At 38.2% G+C, this 24,470-nt stretch overlaps 1 protein-coding gene across 16 annotated transcripts in view; it reads right to left on the bottom strand.

Annotated features, from left to right (window-relative positions):
- iqsec1 (IQ motif and Sec7 domain ArfGEF 1) overlaps positions 1–24,470 on the bottom strand; it is a 453,315-nt gene that overhangs the window by 80,197 nt on the left and 348,648 nt on the right. The window contains exon 1 of one of the 16 annotated variants that reach the window (XM_062973841.1): positions 24,136–24,400. The exons of the other annotated variants lie outside the window; for them this stretch is intronic. Within the exon in view, the coding sequence (XP_062829911.1) occupies positions 24,136–24,200 (65 nt within the window). The 5' untranslated portion in view covers positions 24,201–24,400. Of the gene's footprint in view, positions 1–24,135; positions 24,401–24,470 lie in introns of those variants that run through there. 16 annotated transcript variants of the gene reach the window in all.

Raw genomic sequence — 24,470 nt, 5'->3', positions numbered from 1 at the left:
TTCAGGCAGTATGGCCATGTTCCAGAAGTATTCTCTCCTGACATTTCACCCACATCTATGGCAGGCATCCTCACAACCTGTGAGGATGCCTAACATAGATATGGGCAAAACATCGGGAGAGAATACTTCTGGAACATGGCCATACAGCCCAAAAAACACACAACAACCCCGTGATTCCAGCCATGAAAGCCTTTAACAACAAATTACCTAATTCTCCATAAGAACCGCTCTAAAATTTGATATTCACACAAACACATAGGCTTGCTCCCTTGGACCACAGACCTGCCCTGGGCTGGATTTCAGGAAGAAAATGGCAACCTAAACAGATGTAATGTATCCAGATGCACCAATCCAATGTGCAAATGATGGACAGGCCCTCTGTTCCCTGCATATCATTGTCCATCTCTGGCTTACAAATACCACTAACAGTAAAATAATTGTGATAATTCAAAAATAGTACTGCTTAGGTTTTTGAAGAACAAGATGTGAAGAGATGCAAAACAGTGTTGTTATACTGTCTTAAGATCCGTTTATCAAAAAGCAGTCAAAGCAATGTTCTTGTCTCTCCAACATTTTTAGTTGTTGCTTTCCAAACAATAAAAACTATTAAACATTTAAAAAATCTGTGAGAGCTAAAAAGAATGATAGTAGACCTTGAATATCAACCAAAGGCTATGAGATTATCCAAACAGTACCAGAATAAGCTTTTTTCAAAAGAATACAATGATGTGCAAACAAATTTTAATATCAAAGGGAGTAAAACAAAAAGAGTAAATGGATGTACAGCCAAGCTAAATTACTCTTGACTAGCACATAGTACTGGCTTTAACTGCTACAAGTCAAGCTCCTGCTTTAACTGGAACAGCTGAAATAGCACTCTAAAATGATGCTAAATGACCTATGAAGTGAAAGAATAAATTGCTTTCTAGCTTAAAGGTATGTCAGCCTCCTGAAAAAAAATCCAAAGATGTCTTCCTGTTCAGTGCACTCAGGCAATAAAACTGTTGCATATTTTATCTATGACAATATTCACATTCTGTTCCATAGGAATCTGACCACCTTTAAAAGCATGGCTGTGGTTTGACCTCATGTGCCAAAAGTGGGAGTCAAGTCTCCTTGCAGTCTGCAAAATCAGAAAGAAAAAGAAAAAGCTATTGAATCATTAATGTGCACATTCTCCCTTTCTAAAACATTTTATATCCTCCCCTATATGATCCTGTTTCATGAAGAAAGTGATTCCATGAATTTAAACTCATTCTGCTCATTTGTACCCTATGCAAGATTAAAAGCATCCTGAAAGGAAATTGAAAGTATCAAAAAATATTCTATAGTAATTATAAGACTCCTGTCTGTTATGCCTGCCAACCAACAGCCACAAATAAACACAGAGCTTCAATCATTCCACTTTTAACTTGCTAGATAAAGTGTGGGCATTCATTCAGATGACCACCTTCAACAGTTGACACATAATCCTCATACTCTGCAGTATGAGAGTTGAATTAGTAAGACTTTGATCGGGGGCGGGGGAGCACTTTCTTATCTCCCTTCAGTGCACAACACTGTGCAGGTAAGAGACAGAAAACACTGCTTGTCAACTACAGGAAGGGACATACTTCCCACAGAATCTGTGCTTTATGCAATAGCTGGCTTCTGTCTTTTTCAATCCACCTGGTAGATATATTACATTTCCCAGACAGGGAGAAGCAAGCTTTTTGGCAAATGATGGAGAAATAAGTGTCCAGAGTCGGGGGAAACAAGATTGTCTCTATTTCTGTTTGCGAACTGTTTGGCTATTTAATTTATATTGTCAGTCAACTTTGCAGTAGCACTCCTCTTTATTCAAAGTTCTGGTATGTTAAAGTTTTAATATCTCCCAGCTGATTCAAATAAACTAAGTCTATTAATAATGCTCAGGAAGGAAACCAAGCTTCTTTTCTGAACTACCACATGCATGTAGTGCAACAATGAAAATTGCACAGAAGGCACCATTAACAGAAAAGTCACTGCCCGCTCAAACTAAAGGCATTCGGTCAAAGACTAATAGGGTTTTTAAAACCTCTATTTTAGAAAAGATTTTGTGCAATAATTGCAATAGTACAAATTTAGCATCTTTCACCCAGAATTCTGAAATCTGAAATACTCTCAAACCTGAAATTGTCCACAGAGTAGTAACATTTTTGCTTTCTGATTGTTCAATATGCACAAAGTTTGTTTCACACATAAAGGTATTAGAAATATTGGGCACAAAAATACTTTGATTATTTTTGTACTATTATATTGTGTTATGATATATTGTTTTATTTTGTTATATTGTATGGTGTCTGGGCATGGCCCCATGTAAGCCGCCCCGAGTCCCCATTGGGGAGATGGTGGCGGGTTATAAATAAAGTTTTATTATTATTATTATTATTATTTCAGACTATTTGTATAAGATCTATATCAAGCAGAAATGAATTTAATGTTCTAACTTGAACCTTTACTACAATGTCTCACAGCTAAGACGTATTCCAGAATCACACACAACTGCATAGAGTTTTTCAATTGTGCTCCACTTTTCATGTGTCATGTAGTTTCAATTCTACTTCTAAAATAGATTCAAGCCCTCTCACTTGGTACAATTCAAGGAAGTGACTGTGATGTCACTGACCAGCAATGAACTTCACTTGAAGTGGCTTGAAAGAAATAGCATGGCAGCTGTAGGCTCAGCTGTTACTGTATTTAGAAATTTCTAAGATAACTGAATTTATAGGGAGAGCACTTGAGTACCAGAAATAGAAAGAAACCACAGTAAATTAAGTTTACAGTTTTTGTTAATTCTCTGGGGATACCTCAAACTGATGCAGGTTGCAAGTGGGCCATCCACCTTATATGACTGCATTCAAGATGCTATCCATAAACTGAAGCATGTAAGGAGTGGAAATGTTGGTTAAGCCAAAGGGACAAAACTCTGTTCTCCTCTGTAACTTTCAACACTCATCTAAAATAACACCAAAGGGTTTCCCATCCCTCCACAACAGAATTGTGAGGCACATGGGGTTGTGGTAGAAAAGGGAGACTGGCTCCTTCCTGACTGTATTGATGGAATAAAACGGCAGATGCTTCTCACCGGCAATTCAGTTTAGGCCATATATCTACCAAGCAGGTAGCAAACATGGCAAAATAACAACAGTTTGAAGCAAGGGATCATCTTTGTCTAGTAGCTCCAGTTAATCACATTTGGTACTGAAGCATGGTTACTGTACATCTGAACTTACTCAGTAGACAGCTATCCCTTGAATTCATAACACATGAGTCAAAGTTATTTGACTGATTTCAGGAACAAATACATAATTTTAGGTTTAATGGCCACTTGTCTGGAGTGCTTTGATTGTGTGTAGGCCGGGCTGTGGCACAGGCTGGAAAGCAAGCCAGCTGCAACAAATCACTCTGACCAAGAGGTCATGAGTTCGAGGCCAGCCCATGCCTGCGTCTTGTCTCTGTCTCTGTTCTATGTTATGGCATTGAATGTTTGCCTTTATGTGTGCAATGTGATCCACCCTGAGTCCCCTTCGGGGTGAGAAGGGCGGAATATAAATACTGTAAATATATAAATAAATAAATGTTCCTGAATGGCGAGGATTGAACTGGATGGCTCTTGTGGTCTCTTCCGATTCTATGCTTCTATATCAAAATGAGATAATTGATCAGGGTGCTTTATAGAAGGAAATGTTCAGAAGGTAAGTCTAATTTCTTTTTATTTCAAAATATGCCAGAATTTGGAATATACAGCTTCAAGTAAAATGCTACTTGTAATACCTTCAGATTAGCCTATGGCAATCCCATGTGTTTCACGGTTGTTGTTGTTTTTTTTTTGGAAGACAATGAATAATTAGAGGTGATTTGCCATTTCATTTCTCTGAATATAGCCTACAAACCCGATTTTCCTTGGTGGTCTCTCTTCCAAAATATAAATTAGGTCTAACCCTGTGTAGTTTCTGAGATCAACCAGAATCAGTGGCCTTCAGAGTATTCAGTAATGTTAACATTTAGTAATATATTACTTAGCAATTTCAAAACATAACCTAAAACGAGGGTTATGTTACCCTATGTGTTCGGCTAAAAAGTGGTATTTTAATGTGTTATTTTAAGAAAGAGAATAATGTTACAAGATCTGCTAAAATATTCAACATATTGAAGTTCTTGAGTCATTGAGGATGCTTGAAATCCATTCACATGATGACCTAACCTCCTGCTATTAGCATGAAATGTTAGGCACATGATATACTGCAAGGTTGTGTGGAGATGTGTCATTTCATGATTGCCAATGGCAGATATAGTCAAAAAATGAATTCAAGTATTATGTTGTATACATTAGGGCTAATTGACACCACTATGTAGGGACAATTTTAAGTCTACCTGTGCGTACATGTCTAAGTAGGTCAGTGAATGAATTCATGCTTATAATGAAATATCTCCTCAAGGACCTTAGCTTCACTGAGTGTACAGTTTTGTTTGTCCTTTTTCCTGTACACAGGCTTTCTTTTGAGCCAACGTTCTAGTTGGAACATGTGGTGAGACTTGACTCTGCTTTGAATGCTGGATCCCTCTCCTTCAAGTGAGAAAATTACTTTTCTGAAATAGCTGTATACAAGGTTACAGCTATCTGTGGTGATAGCTCTTTTTTATTAGGATAGAGTAATACAAATAACTAAACATTAAACCTTTTAATGACAGGATCACACTCTAGTAAACAAATAAGAACATTATTTTATATACTCAATGAATATTCTTACTTTTACTATCTTGAGCATACTTTGTATTATAATGATTATTGTAGTATTTGAACATACAGGGGAATGTTTTGTTTTATTTAGTACAAACCCAGTCATTTTATTAATTCTGTCCAATTCAGGATCCAAAAGATAACTATGTGCCACTGTTAGGTATTATCAAAAAGACTTAGATAAGCAAAAAGATCGCAGGCCATACACAATGCTGTTGTCAAAAGAAAAAAAAGTCTTTAAAACCAAATCAAAGCCACACCATAATGCAATAAATTTGAGTATAGCTTATGGTTAAATTCTAAGAAGGTATAGTGCTTCTACAATCAGGTTATAACTTGTGGTTTTTTGGGTTTTCTTGGACTTCAGTTCCTACCAGCCCTATCCAGAACAGCCAGCATAGGAAGGGATGATGGGACTTGAAATAAAAAATCTGAAGGACTACATGTTGCCCAATCTTGTTCTGAAATATGAAAGAGTAATGAAGGTCACAGAACGCCAGATGGCTTTATTGTAATTTTTACATATGATGACCATATGGCTGAACTTGTAAGCAGTAGAATTTCTATTTTCTATTTTCTTTTCGGCAGCACAGAAATCTCTCCCTAAATGCAGGGGCCAAAATTTTGGAGAAGAAAGCTCCCATATAGACTGTAAAGGATTATTAGTAAATCAGATACATCAGCAACATTCTGTGGATTTCAACCAACACCAGTTTCAGTGAATAACCAAAAGCAGACACCATGGGGGAATTACGTTTCTAATTTGGAGCTTGAGAAGAATATGGGTTGGGAGGGCAGGGCATGCTAAAAAAAGGAAAAAAATCTTCCTTTAACATTTTCATTTTTAGACTCTTTGGATCTTAGGTTTAAGTACTAAAAATACTCATCTAAAAAGAGCTTAGTTGAGATTACCCTCAGATTCCAGGTGAGACAGTGAAGGTTAAACTTCCTGGAACTCACAAATTGAGTAGCGTAAGGATCTGACTAGCATTTAATTGCCTTTTTGAAACTAGTGACAGGGACTGAGTGGGGATGGAGCATCCCAGCGGGGTTCAGCTCAGATGCTGTAAGCATCATGTATTGCAACAATATTATTAGTATTGGCCTAGTTACATTAATTGTACAATTTCTGTACCTGAACAAAATAGGATGTGTACCGATTATAAAACATCTTGGCTAAAAACACAGAGATACTGGCACAAGATGATTTGTTAACAAAATTAATGGACTTACCAGAGCGACATTTTCATTTGCACACAGTCTCTTATACTGTGTGCAAATGTAATTTTATTCTTACTTGGGCTATACTCAATGGTATTAATTCCCGAAGACAGATGTGCCAAATTTCTCTATTGTTACCAGTTTTTCTCTACATTTCCTTTTCTTCCCAATAACGTAGAGGTAGAAATGGTGCCTAATTTTCAAAGTTATTGAAATAATGCAAGGCAAAAGCTTTGAGCAAACAGTAGGAGGGAAACACCACAGTACTAAAGTGTTCCACACTTTCTACCTTTCTATTATTCAGTAACCTCTAGTTATTTTGACTGGCAAAACAATTTACCCTCAAGTTCTTGCTTTTGTGGTAAGAAAAGCAGTTCACACAGAAACCTTTCCCTAAAACTAAGGCTTCTTTGAAGCCCAGAAAGCCAACGATCTATGTGCACAGCTGAGACAATGCTTGCTACAGTGGACCAATCCTTTCCTTAATACCAGTCAACACAGTATTTCCACTTGACTGTAGACTCAGTTGCTCTGTTGAGCCAGTAGGAGTGGAAAGGCACATATGAAGACATCCTTGTGCACTGAACATTCAGTTTCTGGGTATATAGGCTCTGTTCTTGTTATGCAGCAATCTTGAGTTCCTAACATGAATGTCCTTTTTCTAGTTGATTTGTTTATTGTACTTTAGAGAATTCCCACTTAAACCTTAATTAAATGTCATTTAATATTTTGTGTGCTGAGGTACCATCCTAGGCAATGCAATTATACCAGGATAAAAAATCAAATAAAGCGATTTGATTCATTCTGGAAGTATTTTCTCCTCCGCTATCTGAAACAAATGCTAATAAAATACAGTATGAACAGCTGGGAACAATTTTTGACCAAACCATACAACCCCTCCTAGCACCCCCATATTTACAGGCTTAAGGAAATATAAATAACAAATCAGCAGAGTAAGAACATACCAGTGGCATCATGCAACAATAAATGTTATACTGGATAAAGTCGCATAGCACATAAAACAAAAACAGTTACTTCAGTACAATATGTCTCTGTGATCCCAGGCATATGAGCTCCATTAAGTTCAGTGACACATACAGTAGGTCAAAATACATGTGCAGAGAATTGAAGCTTTAGATTTAAATCATTTTTAAAAACAGATAAAGGACAAAACAGCATTTTAAAAGCATTAAGTTCATATACTTAAAAACCACTAAGCCACAGACAAAAATACCACTTCAGCAAAATTCAACTGGTTATAAAATATTTCACAACTAGCTCAAACTTTCTTCTTTTGAAATCTTTATTCTGTAATTAAATAGCAAAAGATTAGCTTAGGGAATCCCTTTAATATCATCATACTAGTAAAAACTATTTTTAATTTTATTAAAGCTTGAGGAGTTTTTATATAAAGTTCTAGTGAAATGCATATTAAAAGGATAGTGATGGAAAACTTACAGTCTATACTGTAGTTAGTACAAAATGACATATCAAAAACTATTGCAAATAAATAAACACATCATTCTATGTAAAGCAATTTGGATAGGAGGCAGTATTCGGAGGCGAAGTGGAATGATACCAGATTGTACTACTATAACTTTGCAGCTATGAAATTTTGTTTAAAGTCTTAGACTGATAGTACAGTGTCTAAGATCCTATGAATAAAAAAAAGCAGTGTGGGAGGGAGGAGATGCGAGAAGGAGAAAGTAACAACAGCTGTTCCCAAAGAAAAAGATTTAGTCGATACAATGAAAAACCAGAATACAGGAGAAAGTAACAGAGGGACGTTCTAGTAGCTCCTGTGTAAACTGACCTTCTCCCAAATATGCTTTCCCGTCAACGCACAATATGTACTTTAGATCTGTTTGAGAAAAAAACAACAATGGACTTTGCATACATTCCAGAGATGGCAGAAAAGTGCACCAGTGCAGTTGGCATGCCAGTTAACTAATTGGTCAAATGCCCGTAAATGACTGCCTGTTATCTTACTGTGATCAAATATGGCCAGAAATTCTATGAAGCCAAAAATGCCACTGTGGAAATGACAGTGAACCTCTTTTTTTATTTCATTAAGGCAGGAACGAAGGCAGCTTGCCCCAAAGTAGTCACCTGGCAAAGGTCTCTCTGTAATTGCCAGCTTTTCCAAACAGAAATACAAGAACAACTAGAGACAAAAGTCACTGCCAATGACTTTTTGATGAGTCTTGTTTGCTGGCCACAGGAACTAGTGAGCCATTCCCTCCATGTTAAATAGATGCTGATGAAGCCTAAATAAATTGGCCCTCTGCCTAGTTAGAACACATGCCTTTAAAAAAGAAAAAAGGAAAAATGACTCAAGTTTTTAAATAGCTACTGTCATCTTACTCTATTTCTTTTAATTTTTATTATTTTATTTTAAAAAATCTATTAACTACAGGATTATCTTGGAAAAACTAAGAAGGATTGTGGCTTTACTTTTTAGAACCTTACGTCTACATTGCTCTAATTCATTATAGTTATTTTAATAGTGAAGTTAATTTTTAAATCACTAGTTTAAAAATAACTGTTAAAATAATCTGCTTCATAAAGATTTTTCTGCTGCCCTAACATCAAAACTGAACAATAAAACACTGTTCTAACAGAGTTAATGCTTTAAAGATATTGTTGTGTGCCTTCCAGGAACACATCACATTTAGCGGTCTAACACAGGCGACAGCGGGGGAACCATAGCCCCACGTCCCACAGTGTCATCTTCCCCATCACATGGGGGAAAGCATAATTGCCCGGCTTTCCCCTGTGCTGACCCTGTTGCTGGCAATGAGAACACAGAAAGCCTCCTGTGTTCTCCTTGCTCTCTTGTATGATGCTGAGAGCACAGTTCGAGGATAGAGCCCCGCCAGGATTAGCTGTGCAGTGTGTAAAGGGATCCGGAGGTACTCTCAGCATTCTGATGGGTCTGAAAGCCCATGTGATAAAGTTGCAAATCACTTGCAACGTATGGCTACCACAAGGCCAATCTATCAGTTTTCTATAGTCCATTTTTTTAATCTTTCCACCCCCAGGCTATCACCGCTTGTCCTGCCAGAATCATCATTTTGAACAGCTCTTGTTCTTTTGTATTAATCTTATTATTCACTAACCCTCCTATTAACATCTGTTCTACATTCACTTGGAGCGGTATTTTAAATATAGAAAATGGGAATAATGATATTTATGATCAGGTCCAATCTGAAATCATAGCATATGTAATATGGCAGGATACACAGGAGGATAAAACAACAGAAATTAAAAATAAATTGAAGACATATATAGAATGGATAGAAAGAGGTGAAGGCAATGTAAATATTGTATAGAAATTAAGAAAATTGTGCACATGGTTAAGGATAAAGATATAGGGTAAATATGTGGTCGGGGGGGAAGGGTGATGGGGTGGGGATGGGGGTGTTAACAATAAAAATAATAAAATGTCATCAAAGAGAAGGATGTATAAAAAGAGAAGGTGCAGACAGCTGCCAGCTGCCACAAATCACTCTGACCAAGAGGTCATGAGTTCGAGGCCAGTTCGGAGCCTGCGTTTGTCTCTGTCTCTGTTCTATGTTAAGGCATTGAATGTTTGCCTTATATGTGTGCAATGTGATCCGCCCTGAGTCCCCTTCGGGGTGAGAAGGGTGGAATATAAATAATGTAAATAAATAAATAAATAAATGTTACGTGAAAATGTGGTGTTTGTAAGTATGAGTATCAATGGAAAATAAGTGTAAATAAGATGTTGTAAGGTTGAAACAATAAGAAACATTGGGGTGGAGGAGGCCAACCTATCACAGGAGTTTATTAGCAAGGTCTGTTTAGAAGGGAGTTATATTTGCCTTCTCCTGAGGCTGAGAGTGTGTGTTTGCCCAAGGTCATCTAGTGGGTTTCCATGGCTCAGCAAGGATTTGAAACCTGGTCTTCAGGATCATAGTCCAACACTCAACCTCTATATCACACATACTCTCTCTAAAGATACAACTGGCTAATACAAAAATTATATTATCGTCTAATCATTTTTTTACTTGTCAAAGGATTAATCCTGCACCTCAAACTAATATTCTATTACAAATAAATCATGGCAAAACAAATCAATGGACAGCTTCACAATGAAGAATGGTAAGGCCAGTTGAATTGAACAGCTGATCCTAAAACCATTCTCTTATATAATTAAAAAAGGAACTGCAGTCCCAAAGCAGTTGGATGACATTCTGATTCTCACTGCAGATGCAAAAATATCTAAGCACAATGCTGCCAGACAACTGGTTTTTACAGAGATCGGGCAAATGAAATGCTAGTAGTGCAGTGACTCTAAGTTTTTGGTCCTCTGCTTATTTTTGTTTTCCAAGTCTCAGAATCCAACATCATTGGCCATGCTAGTAGCTCACATTTATGGGAGCTGAAATACAAAAACATCCGAAAGACAAAGGATTGAGACCAACCACCACATCAAAAGGAAAGTAAAGCCTCTAGGAACCTCTGGGATAGGCTACATATGCAGTTCTGAGATATATAATGAAGGAGGAATGGCAGAAGTCACCATAAGGCCTAAATCATGTAGAGCCATGTTAAATAAAACAGTGTGTCTAGACGAAGAAAATGTGTACAAAACACTAGCAACCATGTTCTGAAACATCTTTAAATATGCTGCTAGTTGGTAATCGCTAGAACTAGAGTGGTGTCAGTTTTTGAGCATTAGATTAACAACCCTGGAGACCAGGCTTTGGATCTCCACTCACCTCCTCTGAACAACTCTAGCACAGAAAACCCCATCAAATTGCTATAAGTCAGAATTGACGTGAAAGCAAACAATGATAGCTAGAACACCAGAATAAGAGACAAAGAACAAGTGAAATATACAGTTTGAGAATAATGCTTTCTTCTTATTGGTGAGTTTGCTTGTATATCGTAGCCTTTCGGTGATCAATTGGTGACACTATACACTTTTGTGGGAAATGTATATGCTTTAAATGCTTTAGGCTGGAACTCTAAGCTAACAAGCCAGTGTCCGTGCAGTACTTTGGTCAGAAAATATCCCAGACCCAGTTGCAATAAGATGCGGCACTTCAGTTACAGTAAAAAGGAGACAGCACCTTTTCCCAGTAACCTTGTATAAGGGAAGTAGCAATACCGCAGCATTCCTCAATAAAAAAGTAACATAAAAACATTTTAAAAACCAAAGGAAAATCCACATAACTAAAGCTAATAAGGGCTGGGGGAATGAATGAGTAAAGTAAAAAAAAAAAAAATCTAGTTCTGAGCTCAGAATTCAAGCCAGTTTCTTTAGTATACAGGTATCTTGCAGAGTATGTCAGAACATACAAGGAGTTCTCACTCCACTAATAAAAATCTACTTAAAGTATTATTTCCCATGTATCACTTTTCAGAATGACCAATTCTATCCCCTCAAAAAAGTAAAATACAATGAAAAACAGATAATTTGATTCTGTTGTTTTTGGCATCATTGCAAATATTAAAACAGAATGCAAGAAACCCAAATTATCCATGTTTCATATTGAGCCAAAAGGATTCATACAATATGTTAATAATAGGTACATGTACAATGCATTTCTATTTCCATTTTATTTTCTTACCTATTTGGAAGAACTGTTTTATTACAAATTGTCAAAGAAAAGACAAGGGGACTGCATTTAGTTTTCAGCAGCTAGAAGCATTTCACTCAGTGCTGAAACCATCAAAGAAAATCTTTTCTCTTGGCATAATCTGAAATCAAATGTTCTGAGAGCTCAAGCACTCTCCTGTCAAGAGCTATTGCTAAAACTAGAAAGAAAAAAGTCATCTAAAAGTGATGTCACACTATTTCACAATCTTGGTATTTTCCAACCAAAAAGAAAGAGCTGGACAACAATTACCAATAATAACTTGCTGATTTATATTAACCAAAACTCTCTTATGAAAAGATAACAGGAGCACTACTGGGACTTTTTAGTATCACAGCACACCACTACCATATAATTACAAAGCTGAAAGTCAAATCTATCCTATATTTACAGTATAGAAGACTAATTACATAAGCAAGCATTTGATTAGAATCCCTGGGTTTAAAGTTCCTACCTTTACGGAATGTACTTCCAAATCCAGAACAAGCAGCAAAATGAATACTTTAGGCCTTTCTAAAAGAGGAAGAACACAAGTTCTGAATGCAATTCATTTTTTGCTCAAAGGGGAGATTGCCGCTTACTGAATCATCACATTGCTTACGGCAGCTTTGTCTCGGAATACTTCTGTTCACGTGTGATGACCTAAGATGACCCTGCTTAACTTGCAAGATCATCACAACCTAGATTTTATACAGGCTACACATTCAAGCACATATTGACACGTCTTCTGTTTACTGAAACGACAAGCTCACAACCTAATACCTATGAAAAATTTCCCAAAGTTTTAGATGTGGTTTTTATTCTGCTTTTTATTAGACGCGTATCAAAACTGTCGATTATGTCCAATCTAATTCTCCCCCTTACTTCTTTAAAGAGCTCACATCAGAAGGAAAGCATAGCCACAGAGCTTGTTAAATGGAGATTATTGTCTTGAACCAGCCCTATATATTATAACATATGAAATGTAGTAACTGTGAACTCAAACAACTTTCAGATGTTATAAATGCTAAGCCCTTGAAAATTTGTTCCCACCATACCGAAAGAAGGCTGCTTAATCTGTCAATACTGTTAAATCTTCCACCAAAAAAGTCAAAAATGAAATTTGAGACTTCTTTGTAAATCGGTTCCTATGGTTGTGTCCTTTCAAGTTGTTTCTGACTTATAGTGACCCTATGCCACGAGGTTTTCTGAGGTTAAAAATGCCCAAGGTCACCCAGTGGGTTTTCATAGCTGAGTAGGGATTTAAACTCTGTTCTCAAGCAATGTATATTTTTATCAGAATTTTAAGTAATCGCTTAAACATTTTTAGAACCACACTTGAAAATATTTCTGACACTACATACCAAAGCACCAACCTTCACTTAGTTCTATAAGGCCAGAATTAAATAATCAAGACAGTAACCGAGCACTTCTTGTTATTAATGTTTGATTGCTGCATCTTCTCACTGATGGACATTAAAGCCCTGAACAGAACTGTACATGAGAGTACATGCACCACTAGAAGTTATGTGAATGCTTCTAAAACACCAAAATAGCAGTTTTGAAGGGATTCAATCACTATAAAATAGAGCTAACACAGAAATTTCCCACTGCCCATGAATAAGATAAAGGTTAATATGGGGCCAACTGTAGTTCCCCAGTCAGGACAAACAACCTCAAATCAAATTGCAACTTAAAAAATGTTCCAGCTATTTAATATAAAGTAGGTATATTTATTTATACAGTGTGATATATTAAGCCACCTATAATAAGATGTCAGCAATGAAGATCTTAGGGTGGGAATCCACAGGACAACTAAAAAAAAAGGTAAGAGTGGAAATTCTGTCTACAGTTTAGACAAAATAGTATCTTAAGAATATTTGAAAAACTCAGTCTGATAAAACAATTATCTTTACACATGTGGACTGAAGATAAAATATCATTTATTTTTACCATGAATAAATATTTATATTTAGTATAGGTTGATAATAGATATCATTCATTAAAATATGAAGCCTTTTAGGAAGGCACCTAACTATACCAAAAAAAGACCATCTATTTATGAATAATTTCCTGAATGATGCTGGTAACTGCACAGTGGCAGATAGGAAGGTGCTCCAAAGGGTCATCACTACTGTAGAGTTGGTTGCCCTCTCCCCTCTTTGGAAGAACTTTATAGGCCCCACAGCCTTAAGAAAGCTCACAGAATTCTTGGGGATCTATCTCACCCCCAGCATATTCTTTTTTTTAATTATTACCATCTGGCAGATGGTACAGGATGACAAAGACAAGGACAAACAAACTGAGAGACTGCTTTTATTCTAGAGCTGTAACTATATTGAACTCCATGGTTTTGCACTGATGTTGCATTGGGGGTTTTGGAGTGGAGGGATGTTGTACAATGTACAATGACAACGAAGTTATTTTATTCTATTCTTTTCAATGGACTTCAGACTGCTGTCTATGAAAACTCCTAACAGCCCAGAAACCACATAATACCCCCATTATGTTATTTATCAAGGTGCTACAAGACTGTTGTTTTTGCTGTTTCTTTATTGTTTTTACTATAAAATATTTTAAAAACTGGGTTGATAATGTTATTTCAAATAAATTGAAGTTAAATAATGAATAAATTCATGTTTTATAGTGTTATACTTCATCACTGATCACTAAGTTATTCTCACCTATCAACGGTGAAAGGAATACTATGACACCATTATATATTTGATATTGTTTAAGCAGAAAGCATGGAATTACTCCTATCACTACCATTTAAATCAAAAGCATACCTATTTTTGTGTGATCATGTAAAAATTCCATTTAAATAAATCCTTTGAATAAAAAGAGATTTCTATAGTAGAGCAAATTTCTCAAGCATACATTACTGTGATCTCCACTAATTAAATCCTCTATAGTTCATCTTATATCTAATACCATAACATAATCCAGACTTTTCAAAAGCAATACAAATCATGAATTAGTAGAAAGAGACAATACTAGAAGAAAGAAGTTAAACATAGGAGAATTAGGAATTCAAGTTTCTTCAGTATTTCTTCTCCAGGATATCTTTTAATCATCCTCTAATAAGGGATCAATTTAATGTTTTTTCAGGACAAGTTCTACTCACCCCACCCCTACACTCTTTCCACTATTAAAAATAACCTTGAAGACAAAAAGGTAGGGTTTCCTTAGAGGAAAATTCAAGGCCAAATTAGACATGACATCGGAAGGGATGAAACTGGGTTAGAACTAAGAAACAGTTTAGCGCTTGTCATGATATAATTTCCTTCCATTTGGCCTGCAGAGAAACATAGCGGTACTTCAAAATTCAGTGTAGAGGACTGGAACAAAGGAGAATTAAAGACCAATTTTCTATTAATTCCAGTTCAGTTCAGTTCCAACCCCTATTGGCTTGTACCTTTTTAATGAACAGAGAGCTTGAGCAATATATCCGCTTTGTCATAGTTAATTGTCCCCATGACTCTGTCACTTGAGTGAATCGGACACTGGCTTGCATCCTATGTTTTCCTCTACAGAACAGAATTCATTCAGAGTACATACAGAACTCCTCCTTCATTCCAAAATGCATCCACTCCGAGATGTCAGTTCCCAGAGGTTGTGGGATCTTTTAGGATAAGACGTGGGAAGACACTATTGTAGCTCCTGGTTAGGGAGCCCTGTGGAAATGAAAAACCATGCTGTTTTTTTAGCTGAGAGAACAACTCTCTAGGAATCTCTAGGTTTACCAGCATGACTACATGGTTGACGTCCATTAGAAGGTTACCGTAGATTCCCACTGGAGGACACAGAGATTCCTGTTGTTGTTATCTTTAATTAAAAGTCAACATTGACACTGAAATACAACTCTGTCTAAGCTCTGTGAGTGCAGCATGAATGAAGCAGAGTGTCTGAGGGAAACCAAGATGCCGCTTCCCGCTTCCCTGGGTCCAAGCGCCCGCCGAACGGAGAGGAAACTTCTCCATTCGGCAGGCATTTGGGCCAGCCATTGAGTGGGTGAAGGGGGAGGGCCGCAAAAGCCCTCCCCGTTCACCCGCCCACTTGTGCCTCAGCTCCTTCGTCATGTCGGGTGTCTGGCAGCATTGGCGCCCGGCGTGGCAACGGAGCCAGCCATGCGTGTTGCTAGGTAGATAGCAAGCTACCTAGCAACACGCACGGGGTGCTTGCCCCTTGGGAGGTGCCCCCTGCGTGTTGCTAGGTAGATAGCAAGCTTGGTGGCATCTCTCAAGGGGCGAGCGCCCCGTGCGTGTTGCTAGGTAGCTTGCTATCTACCTAGCAACACGCACACCTAGCCAGCCAGCGAGCAAGTGAACTTTGTGGCCCTCCCCGTTCACCCGCTCAGATTGCACGGAGGCTCGGACGAGCAGGGCTTTACTGTACTATATCCCCAACTCAAGAATAGAAAACAGGATGTTGGTGTACAGGTGTACAGGAAAAGAGATTTAAAGATGGGCTTAAAGACAACCTTAAAAACTGTGGCATAGACACTGAGAACTGGGAAGTCCTGGTCCTTAAGTGTTCTAATTGGAGGTCAGCTGTGACCATCAATTCTGTGGAATTCGAAGAGGCATGAATGGAGGGCGAAAGGAAGAAACATGTCAAGAGGAAGGCACGTCCAGCCAACCCTGACTGGGACCGCCTTCCACCTGGAAATCGATGTTCTCACTGTGGAAGAACACGCAGATCAAGAATAGGTCTCTATGGGCCCAACGCCAGGATACTACACTTGGAAGACAATCATACTTGGACTGGAGTGATCACCAATGATGATGATATTCCTGGAGAGGTGTTCTCTCTAGAAATCTCTAGGTTCTCCAGCATGACTGGATGAGATTGACTATAGAATCACACTGGATATTAGAGAAATTCCTAGACAAAACATTTTAATGAAATCCGCAAAAATCAAAAGTGCAAATGTGGAAGGAAAACTGTACAGATGTCAATTAGACATGGTGGAAATCACTCTCTTCTTCGTGTGAATGCAATAACACCCTAGGATACAAACCAGCGTTTGTTGCTGTGCAACTAACTTTGAAACTATATTTGCTGCTCTACAACTATGATTCTAGTGCACAAGCACAATATGGGACAGTCAATGAATGGAGCAGAAAACCAAGTAACTAGTTATGCTCAAAGGATGCTGCCTTCTCATGTCAATGAAGCAGTATTTATGAAATATTCTTGCTTAACACTGGATGCTGCTTTAACTGCTGTCTGAATCACAGCACAGCTGAAATGCAAACAGAATCAGTCCTTAAAGCAATGACTATTAACTTTTAAAAATCTATTTTTTTCTGTTTATAAGACTGCAGTTTTCAAAGATTTAAACTCCAGTGACCACTTAAACAGCTTTCCAATACAATTTCAATATATTTTGTGTAAATAGATGTGATCATTATAATTGCTTTATGAAATGCAATAACTCACATTCTGAAGCTTTTATAACGTGTCTTCCACAGGGAGCATAGCACTCTTGCATCCACTGTGGAGCCAATTATTTTCCTTTTATTTTAATCTATTTTAAGATTGTGCTTAATGACCATATTGAATACATTGGTGTATTTTATGTATTAATATATTCTAGAAACTATAAAATGTAAAGTCTGTATTCACAGATTCTGTATCACTGGATTCAACCACCCACAGCTTGAAAATATTTTTAACACTCTAAATAGTAAATCTTAATTTTTCCATTTTATATGAGGAACACCATTTTACTTTGCCACCCTATATACCAGCACTAGGACTTGAGTATCCATGGCATTTGATATCAATGAAGGGTCTTGGAAGCAAACCCAGTGGGTACCTAGAGCTCACTGTATAGATTATTATAGTTTCCCTACAAATTAAGTAATAGAATTGGAAATGAGAGAGCTTTGGACTGAATTGTGGCACACAAATAGCATCCTTAAAATGTGCATGAAACACTAATTTAAAAGTTTCTAGGCAATTTGTTTACTTCTTAATGCTTACTCAAAAGAGTTAATTAATGGAACAGTTATAACAAATCCATTTTATTATTTGTACATTAACGGCATGGTGTGTTAACCTGGACCACTAATCACAGAAGGCTGTGCTAAAAGACTTCTCATCACTTTTGAAAAGTTCTGTTTCACACCCACCCTCTGGTTCTTACCACCTTTAGGGTGACTCCCATGTGTAGTATGTATGTACTCAGTCTCTTTTGAGGACTCTCCATGGAAACCTTATCTATGGATGCTTAGTTCCCATTACATACAATGGTATAGTAAAATGGCATTCATTATCCAAAGTGGCAAAATGTTGGATTTTTGTTGTTGTTGTTCAGAAGTAGTGAGTTGGCTTACTGCTTTCAACCATGTTCTTCTGAGCACTGGGTGAGAGTAGTAAGCTAGTGGTCACTATTTCTGAACAGATATAGTGTAGCCACAGTAACCTATGTGCTAGTAACCTCTCAGACCAGTACAACATCTTGTAGATCAGCCATCCTTTGAAGACTGTTCAGAAATTGCACCTAAGTGAAAATACAGCATCGGAATCACTTCTCATTAGTTTGAAAACAGCTGAAATAGAACCCAATTTGTTTCTAGGAAAAATCAATGAAGGCAAGGAGGTTGCACTTGACTCCAAAACTTGAAGTAGCTGAATAATAAACTACTTCAATATATCAGTTTGCCTACAATTTAAGATCTTAAGAAAGTCTTCTTCGAATGGATGCATCGATACTGTAGAATTAATGCATTCTGACAGCATTTTAACTGCTATGAAATCACAGGATGCTATGGAATCCTGGGATTTGCAGCTTGGTGAAGCACCAGCACACCAGCAAAGAAAGTGAAAAACCTTGTAAAACTACAGTTCTCCCAGTTCCACAGTACTGAGCCATGGCAGTTAAAATGTTGTCAAATAGAATTAATTCTACAGTATAGATGCACCCTGTGTCTTCACAGACTGAATTGAAAAAGATTCCACCAATGGGGCACTTTTATTAAGTGCTTTCCTACAGAGGTGTGTGTAAAACCTATTCTGCTTAATGTGTTGGTACCAGAAGGAAACTTTAGTAGTTTCTCTCTTTGTAACAACCATGGCCTCCTCCTGTCCCTTCTAGAATATATATCTGAATATACAATAAGGATATCTGTAAGTACCAAACTTATATTTTACCCATGAAGCTTATAACACCCTATCAAATATGTTAAATCTATCATGCAGGGGTCATCTCAAGGACATACAATCAAGGTTGTTGCAGGCTATTGATTTTTTCCGACTGAATTTCCATTTTTTTTCCTGGGAATTCCCCAACCTTATATAAATATTTGAGACTGGGAAATTGTCCTTTATCTTCAGCTGCTGAAAAAAAAGAAAACTCTTAAATCCTACAAAGGTCCAAGCATCTATAAAACATACCTACAAGCAGCTTTGGTGAGTTTTTTTTATTATTATGCAGTGTCTTTGCAAATCAACCTTAGTTTAAAAATTCTATTTCTCATTTAATGTTTTGAAAGGAAATTACTCATTTTTATTGAGCTTTAAAATTTTGTTAGTTGCCTGACTTTTTAATTCACCTGTTTTAGATTTCTGTCTGTACATTTTATTTCATTCATTTCATTGCAAGCTGCTTTGAGTTCTAGGGAAGAAAAGGAGGTTAAAATATAATAAATGAATTTGTAAACTTCTCTTTGCTCAATGTCTAAATATTTCTTATTATGATTGCAATGGACAACATTATGTTCTAAATATTTTAGTCAAAAGTATGAAGGTATTTTGTGCAGCACAGAATGGCCTCACCCAGCCTACTTAAAAAAAAACTGGTGCTCTGTATCAACATAGTCCTATTTAGTAACAATTAATAGTAGCAAATCAACATTCAGATAAGAATGGGACCTTAACAAGCACCACAATGTTGCATGTATCAATTAGCCCCTCCTCTACCAGTCTGTGCTGTATGTGTAGGAGCTTGAGAGACCAACCTGGATTCATGCCAGGGGTGGAGTTGCTTAATCTCATCCTGTTTTGCTCATGGGATAGCTTCATTACTTTGAATAACATTTAAATAGGGCTAGAGAGAATAAGTGAACTCTATTTTTCTGAATCTATGAATACTGTAAATCTGTGGCAATAGCGCCTCTTCTGAAATGCTTAGAATATTTAGATTTTTTTTCCCAAATGCTGTAATATCCGCTATAGATAATGTGATATCTTTGGAATATTCCCATATATATATAGAGTCTGAAGATAATTTTATACACAATACTTTTACTAATTTTTACATGAAACAAAATTTATGTGCAAGGAACCATCAGAAGCAAAGGTATCACTACTTCAGTCATCCAGGTGGACAATTTTGAATTTTGAAGTATTTCAGATTTCTGAACAAGGGATACTCAACCTGTATAACAGACGATATATTTCATCTTGTCCTACTTTGCAGTACTAAAATGGTCACATTCTCTCTGAATTTGTTTTATTTAGATTTTATTTCTGTAAGTTTCTAATGTCATCCTATTTCCTCATCAACTGCTTTTACTGAAAGTAATAAGCCACCCTTTAAAAAAATCAGTATAAAATGTATATACATATGTATGAATTGTATAATAAAACATTTCTGTGCAGGATGGAGATTCTATTTGGCTGAAACTTATATTTGGATCAAATGGAGAACAATTCTATAAAAATCATACAGCGTTAAGGCTATTCTTCTTCTTCACTTTTGTGAGCCCAAAATAGCTTTCTTCTGGCCTTGACATCTGGCTGTGTGCAAAATGGGGCAGGTGTGATTCCTGGTTTGTCCATTATTGCCTATCCATAGCTTAAATTGTACATGCTTACATATTCCCTAATCATGTGGTGAAAAATATCTCTCTGGCTTGGAGGAGTAACCAGATATATGAAAATAGGCATGACAATTAAGTGCAGGAAACTCAAAAGACATGGCCGTATCAGTCTGGATCAGTATGCAAAGGGATCTTGTGGCACATTTGAGACTGAGAGGAAGAGTTGGGTAGTGTAAGCTTTGCATGATTGAGTCTTCTTTATCAAATGAAAGGAGTGAGGTGCCTATGGACAGACATTTATGCCCACAAATAAGTAGCTGTGTGTGTGAAGAGTAACAAAAATGCATAACTTGTGGGTACAGTGATAAGGTGACTTAAGTGTGTGTTGAAACTAAATTTCATATTCACATAAAGGAGCAGTGGTGGAATGCAGAGTGCTTGCAGTGATCCATCACTGCTTAGTGTTCCCTTCTTCTCCATAAGTTCCATTAAACAGCATAAACCTAAAGAAGTGCCGTACAGACCAAGTTATCTCATCCCAAGTCTTTACAAAAAGTTCCTATTATCATTCTCCCCAATCATTGTGTTGGTTCTCTTCATGGTACTACAGAGGTTCATTGACACTCTTGTTCCCATATTTCCTTTATCTCTCACACACAGAATGTATGCCAGCACCCATTCACAATTCCTAAAGCACAACCACACATGTACTATAGTGCAACCACAACAAAAATGTAGACAAATGGAATCTATATCTATTTGAAGATAAATATCACACAAAGGCTTGGATAGATGCACCAAAGATATGGTTCAAAATAATATATTTGGCCTTATATATCTACAAATTTAACCACTGACACTTTGAAAATATTTTTTAAAATCCAAAAAGCACACCTTGATTTTGCCATCTTACATATGATGAGACTGGTGACTTCATGGACTGGGTATCCACAGGGGTCCTGGAAACAGACTTCACTGGATGCCAAGGGTCCACTGTACTAGACTACAGTGTTTGGCTTACATAAATTATGTAAAATACGTGATTTTCTCCCACACTCACTTTTGCAGAAAATTAATTACGGGATTTTTTTTTTAATCCTGCCCTTAGAATTTTTCACAGAATACCAAACTGTCATTACTACTAGGCATTTGGTGAAACCTATATCTCAGGCATGGGCAAACTTCGGCCCTCCAGGTGTTTTGGACCCCCCACGATTCCTAACAGTCTCAGTCTCCTTCCTTTTCTCCCTCAGGTGCTTAAGTTGAAGTCCAAACCTCTGCGGGGTTGAAGTTTGCCCATGAATGACTTATATGAAAAGGTTTTCTTAGCAGTGCCAATTTTATGTTGAAGAAAAAGCCACTGAAATCGAGAAGCAATCAAATGGTAAGGAGAATACAGAAAAAGCTCCTCCCCTCTCCATATCTTCAAGTGAGGCTGTAAAAGAAAAGAAGTGAGGGATTCCCCCCAGAAGTCCTTCCCTCTGATTACCCCAGCAAGGGGGGATTTGAACTTCAATGCTACCTAGCCAGCTGGGTTAAGTTGAGTAGGGTTAGCATTGAATGAGTGGGCACCACAGTCTATGCCACTTGGTTGCCCTCCACTGCACATAGTCCTCCAACCACCTGCTGAAGAAGTAAAGACTGTTGTTATTCCTCCGAATAGTATCAGCCTTTGGCTTAATTCCTCCCTCTTGGGGTCCTTTCACATCGTACAATTATAGCAATATGGTTTCATTTCAGCTAGCATGGCAATTTCCTATGGACTCCTGTGGGATTTGTAGTTTGGTGAGGCACTTGGGCTCTTTTGCTAAAAATTCAAGGCACCACTCCTTGAACTGCAAATCCAAGGATTACTTGGTTAAAGCGGCAGGAATGTCATGGCAGTTAAAGAAGAATCAGTAATATAATTGTGTGGAGTGAAAGGACTCCTCTTGTGTATCTCTCAATAAATGAGCTGGCAAACTCCAAGACCACTGCCTTTTATTCTCCTCCATTTAGATGCACGCTCCTCACTGATCAATCCTTCCCAAGAAAGCATGCATCCAAGATAACTCCAGGAATACTACCAAGTGTTGCTCAACCTCTCTGTGTACCAGGGAAGGTGAATTGAGCATGTAGTGCTGCTCATAGATAAAGAGTTGGAGGCTGCCTCTGCTTTCTCAGCCTGTAATTTTACTCTGGATGGTGCAGAGTAAAAGAATGGGTGGAGCAGCCACTTCATCCTTTGGCTTATTCACATAAATTCTGCCTGTGAGCAGCGCTGATGACGACTCTGCCTTGTGAGCCCATATTTCCCTTCTTGTGCTTGCTTTTCCTTCAACACGGAAACAGCAGTGCCAAGCACCCTTTTCTACAGGCATGCTTAATGTCATGTGTAGTAGCTTTTCCTAGTGGCAGACACTCACTAGTACAAAATAAATCCTGTGTTTAGTCAACTACTGGTTTTCAGGGGTTTTCACTTTCATATACCTTTACTTGGAATAGCATCTTTTAAAGGAGAGAAAGAGAAAAGGATTTGTATTCCCCATCAGGGTGCCCAGTGTCTTTTGAAAAGGAATAATGAGAATGCAAAAGGAAGACAGTGTGTGAGAGAAAAATGGAGGAGGCTGTGGGGAAACTGCAAATACCTGGAACAAATGGCACATTTGAAAAAAGACACAGGCAGCCCCCAGTTTTCATAGGAGTACAGACTGAAGCAACTTTTGTTTCTATGATCAAATGACTAAGCTGTTAATTTGAATTCCGTGGACAGATGGCACTGCAGCAGTGTTTTGTTTCTAGAAAGCAAGTAAGCAAGAGCGATACCGCATGCACAAGCACGGAAAACGAGGAGCCACAGCCACGCTGGAAGCAAAGCTACAGTTGGTTGTCATCAAGGCACATCTGCAAAACACTTAAAACTTTGCAACATGACTCATTACATCATGCAATATGCAACGAGCTGAGCACAATGGCAGCAAAAAAGGCAAGAGAGTACACCACTGTGGGTTGTTCCTTTCTTTTAAAAAGGAGCACTGTGTGTGATGAAAAGCAGTCACTTCTACACACTGGCACTTGTGTTCTTTACATTCCTGCTGAAAAAGATTTTGCTTTTATAGTTACCTACACACATATGTGTGTGTGTGTGTGTGTGTGTGTGTGTACGCTCACATATATATACAATCCAAACTGAACACTGCAAAAACCTATGTTTTTACAGTAATGTTTTAAAAAGAGAGGTTTGTTTGATGAGAAGCGGTCACTTCTACACACTGGCATTTGTGTTCTTTGCATTCTTGCTGAAAATGATTTTGCTTTTATAATTATACCTATATGTGTGTGTGTATATATACACACACTCACATATATATACAATCCAGACTGCACACTGCAAAAACCTTTGCTTTTACAGTCATGTTTAAAAAATGATAAGAGGTTTGTGTGATGAAAAGTGGTCACTTCACACTGGCATTAATGATTTGCATTCCTGCTGAAAAAGATTTCCCCTTTACAGTAAGATAGATGTATTACACATACACACACAAATGCATAGATATAATCCAGGCTGAAGACTAAACCCCTTTTGTGCCAAGGGATTAGTAAGTATGATGTGCGGCGGGAGTCCTTTCCCCTCCTGGAGGCACACTCTCTGCTCTGGCTCCCCTTCCACAGTCCCACGGGGCGCCAGGGAACAATGCTGTCCTGAGAGGAGAGGAGAGGGCGAGGGAGGGAAGGGGTCCCTGTCCCCGGAGGCCCCCATGCACCCCACTCCTTGGGCTTCCTTGCCCTGTCTTACCAGCTGTCAAGCTCCAGCTCCAGCAGCGACTGGGTCCTCTCGGAGTTGCAGTGCAGGCACCACATGGCTGCTGGAGGAGGGAAGGGAGACGGCGGAGAGGAGGGACCCCGGCGGGGAGCATGTCCTGGCGGAGCGGCACGGGTGGGGAACCCACGCAGGCAGACCCCCGGGCGCCCCACTCCCTCTCCCTCTCTCTCAAGGGCGGTCCGGGAGAGGAAGGGGAGGAGGAGAGGCGTAGCCGGAGGCCCACCCTCCTCCTCCTCGGCCCCCTTTGCGCCTCCCCTCATTCACCCCCTCTCCTCCCTTTCAGCAGCAGCAGCAGCGCAAGGGGGGAA

This window comes from Anolis carolinensis, chromosome 2, assembly GCF_035594765.1.
Source record: "Anolis carolinensis isolate JA03-04 chromosome 2, rAnoCar3.1.pri, whole genome shotgun sequence".
Classification (NCBI taxonomy): domain Eukaryota; kingdom Metazoa; phylum Chordata; class Lepidosauria; order Squamata; family Dactyloidae; genus Anolis; species Anolis carolinensis.
Note: the sequence above shows the minus strand (reverse complement) of the source record. Positions and strands in the feature narration are given on the sequence as shown.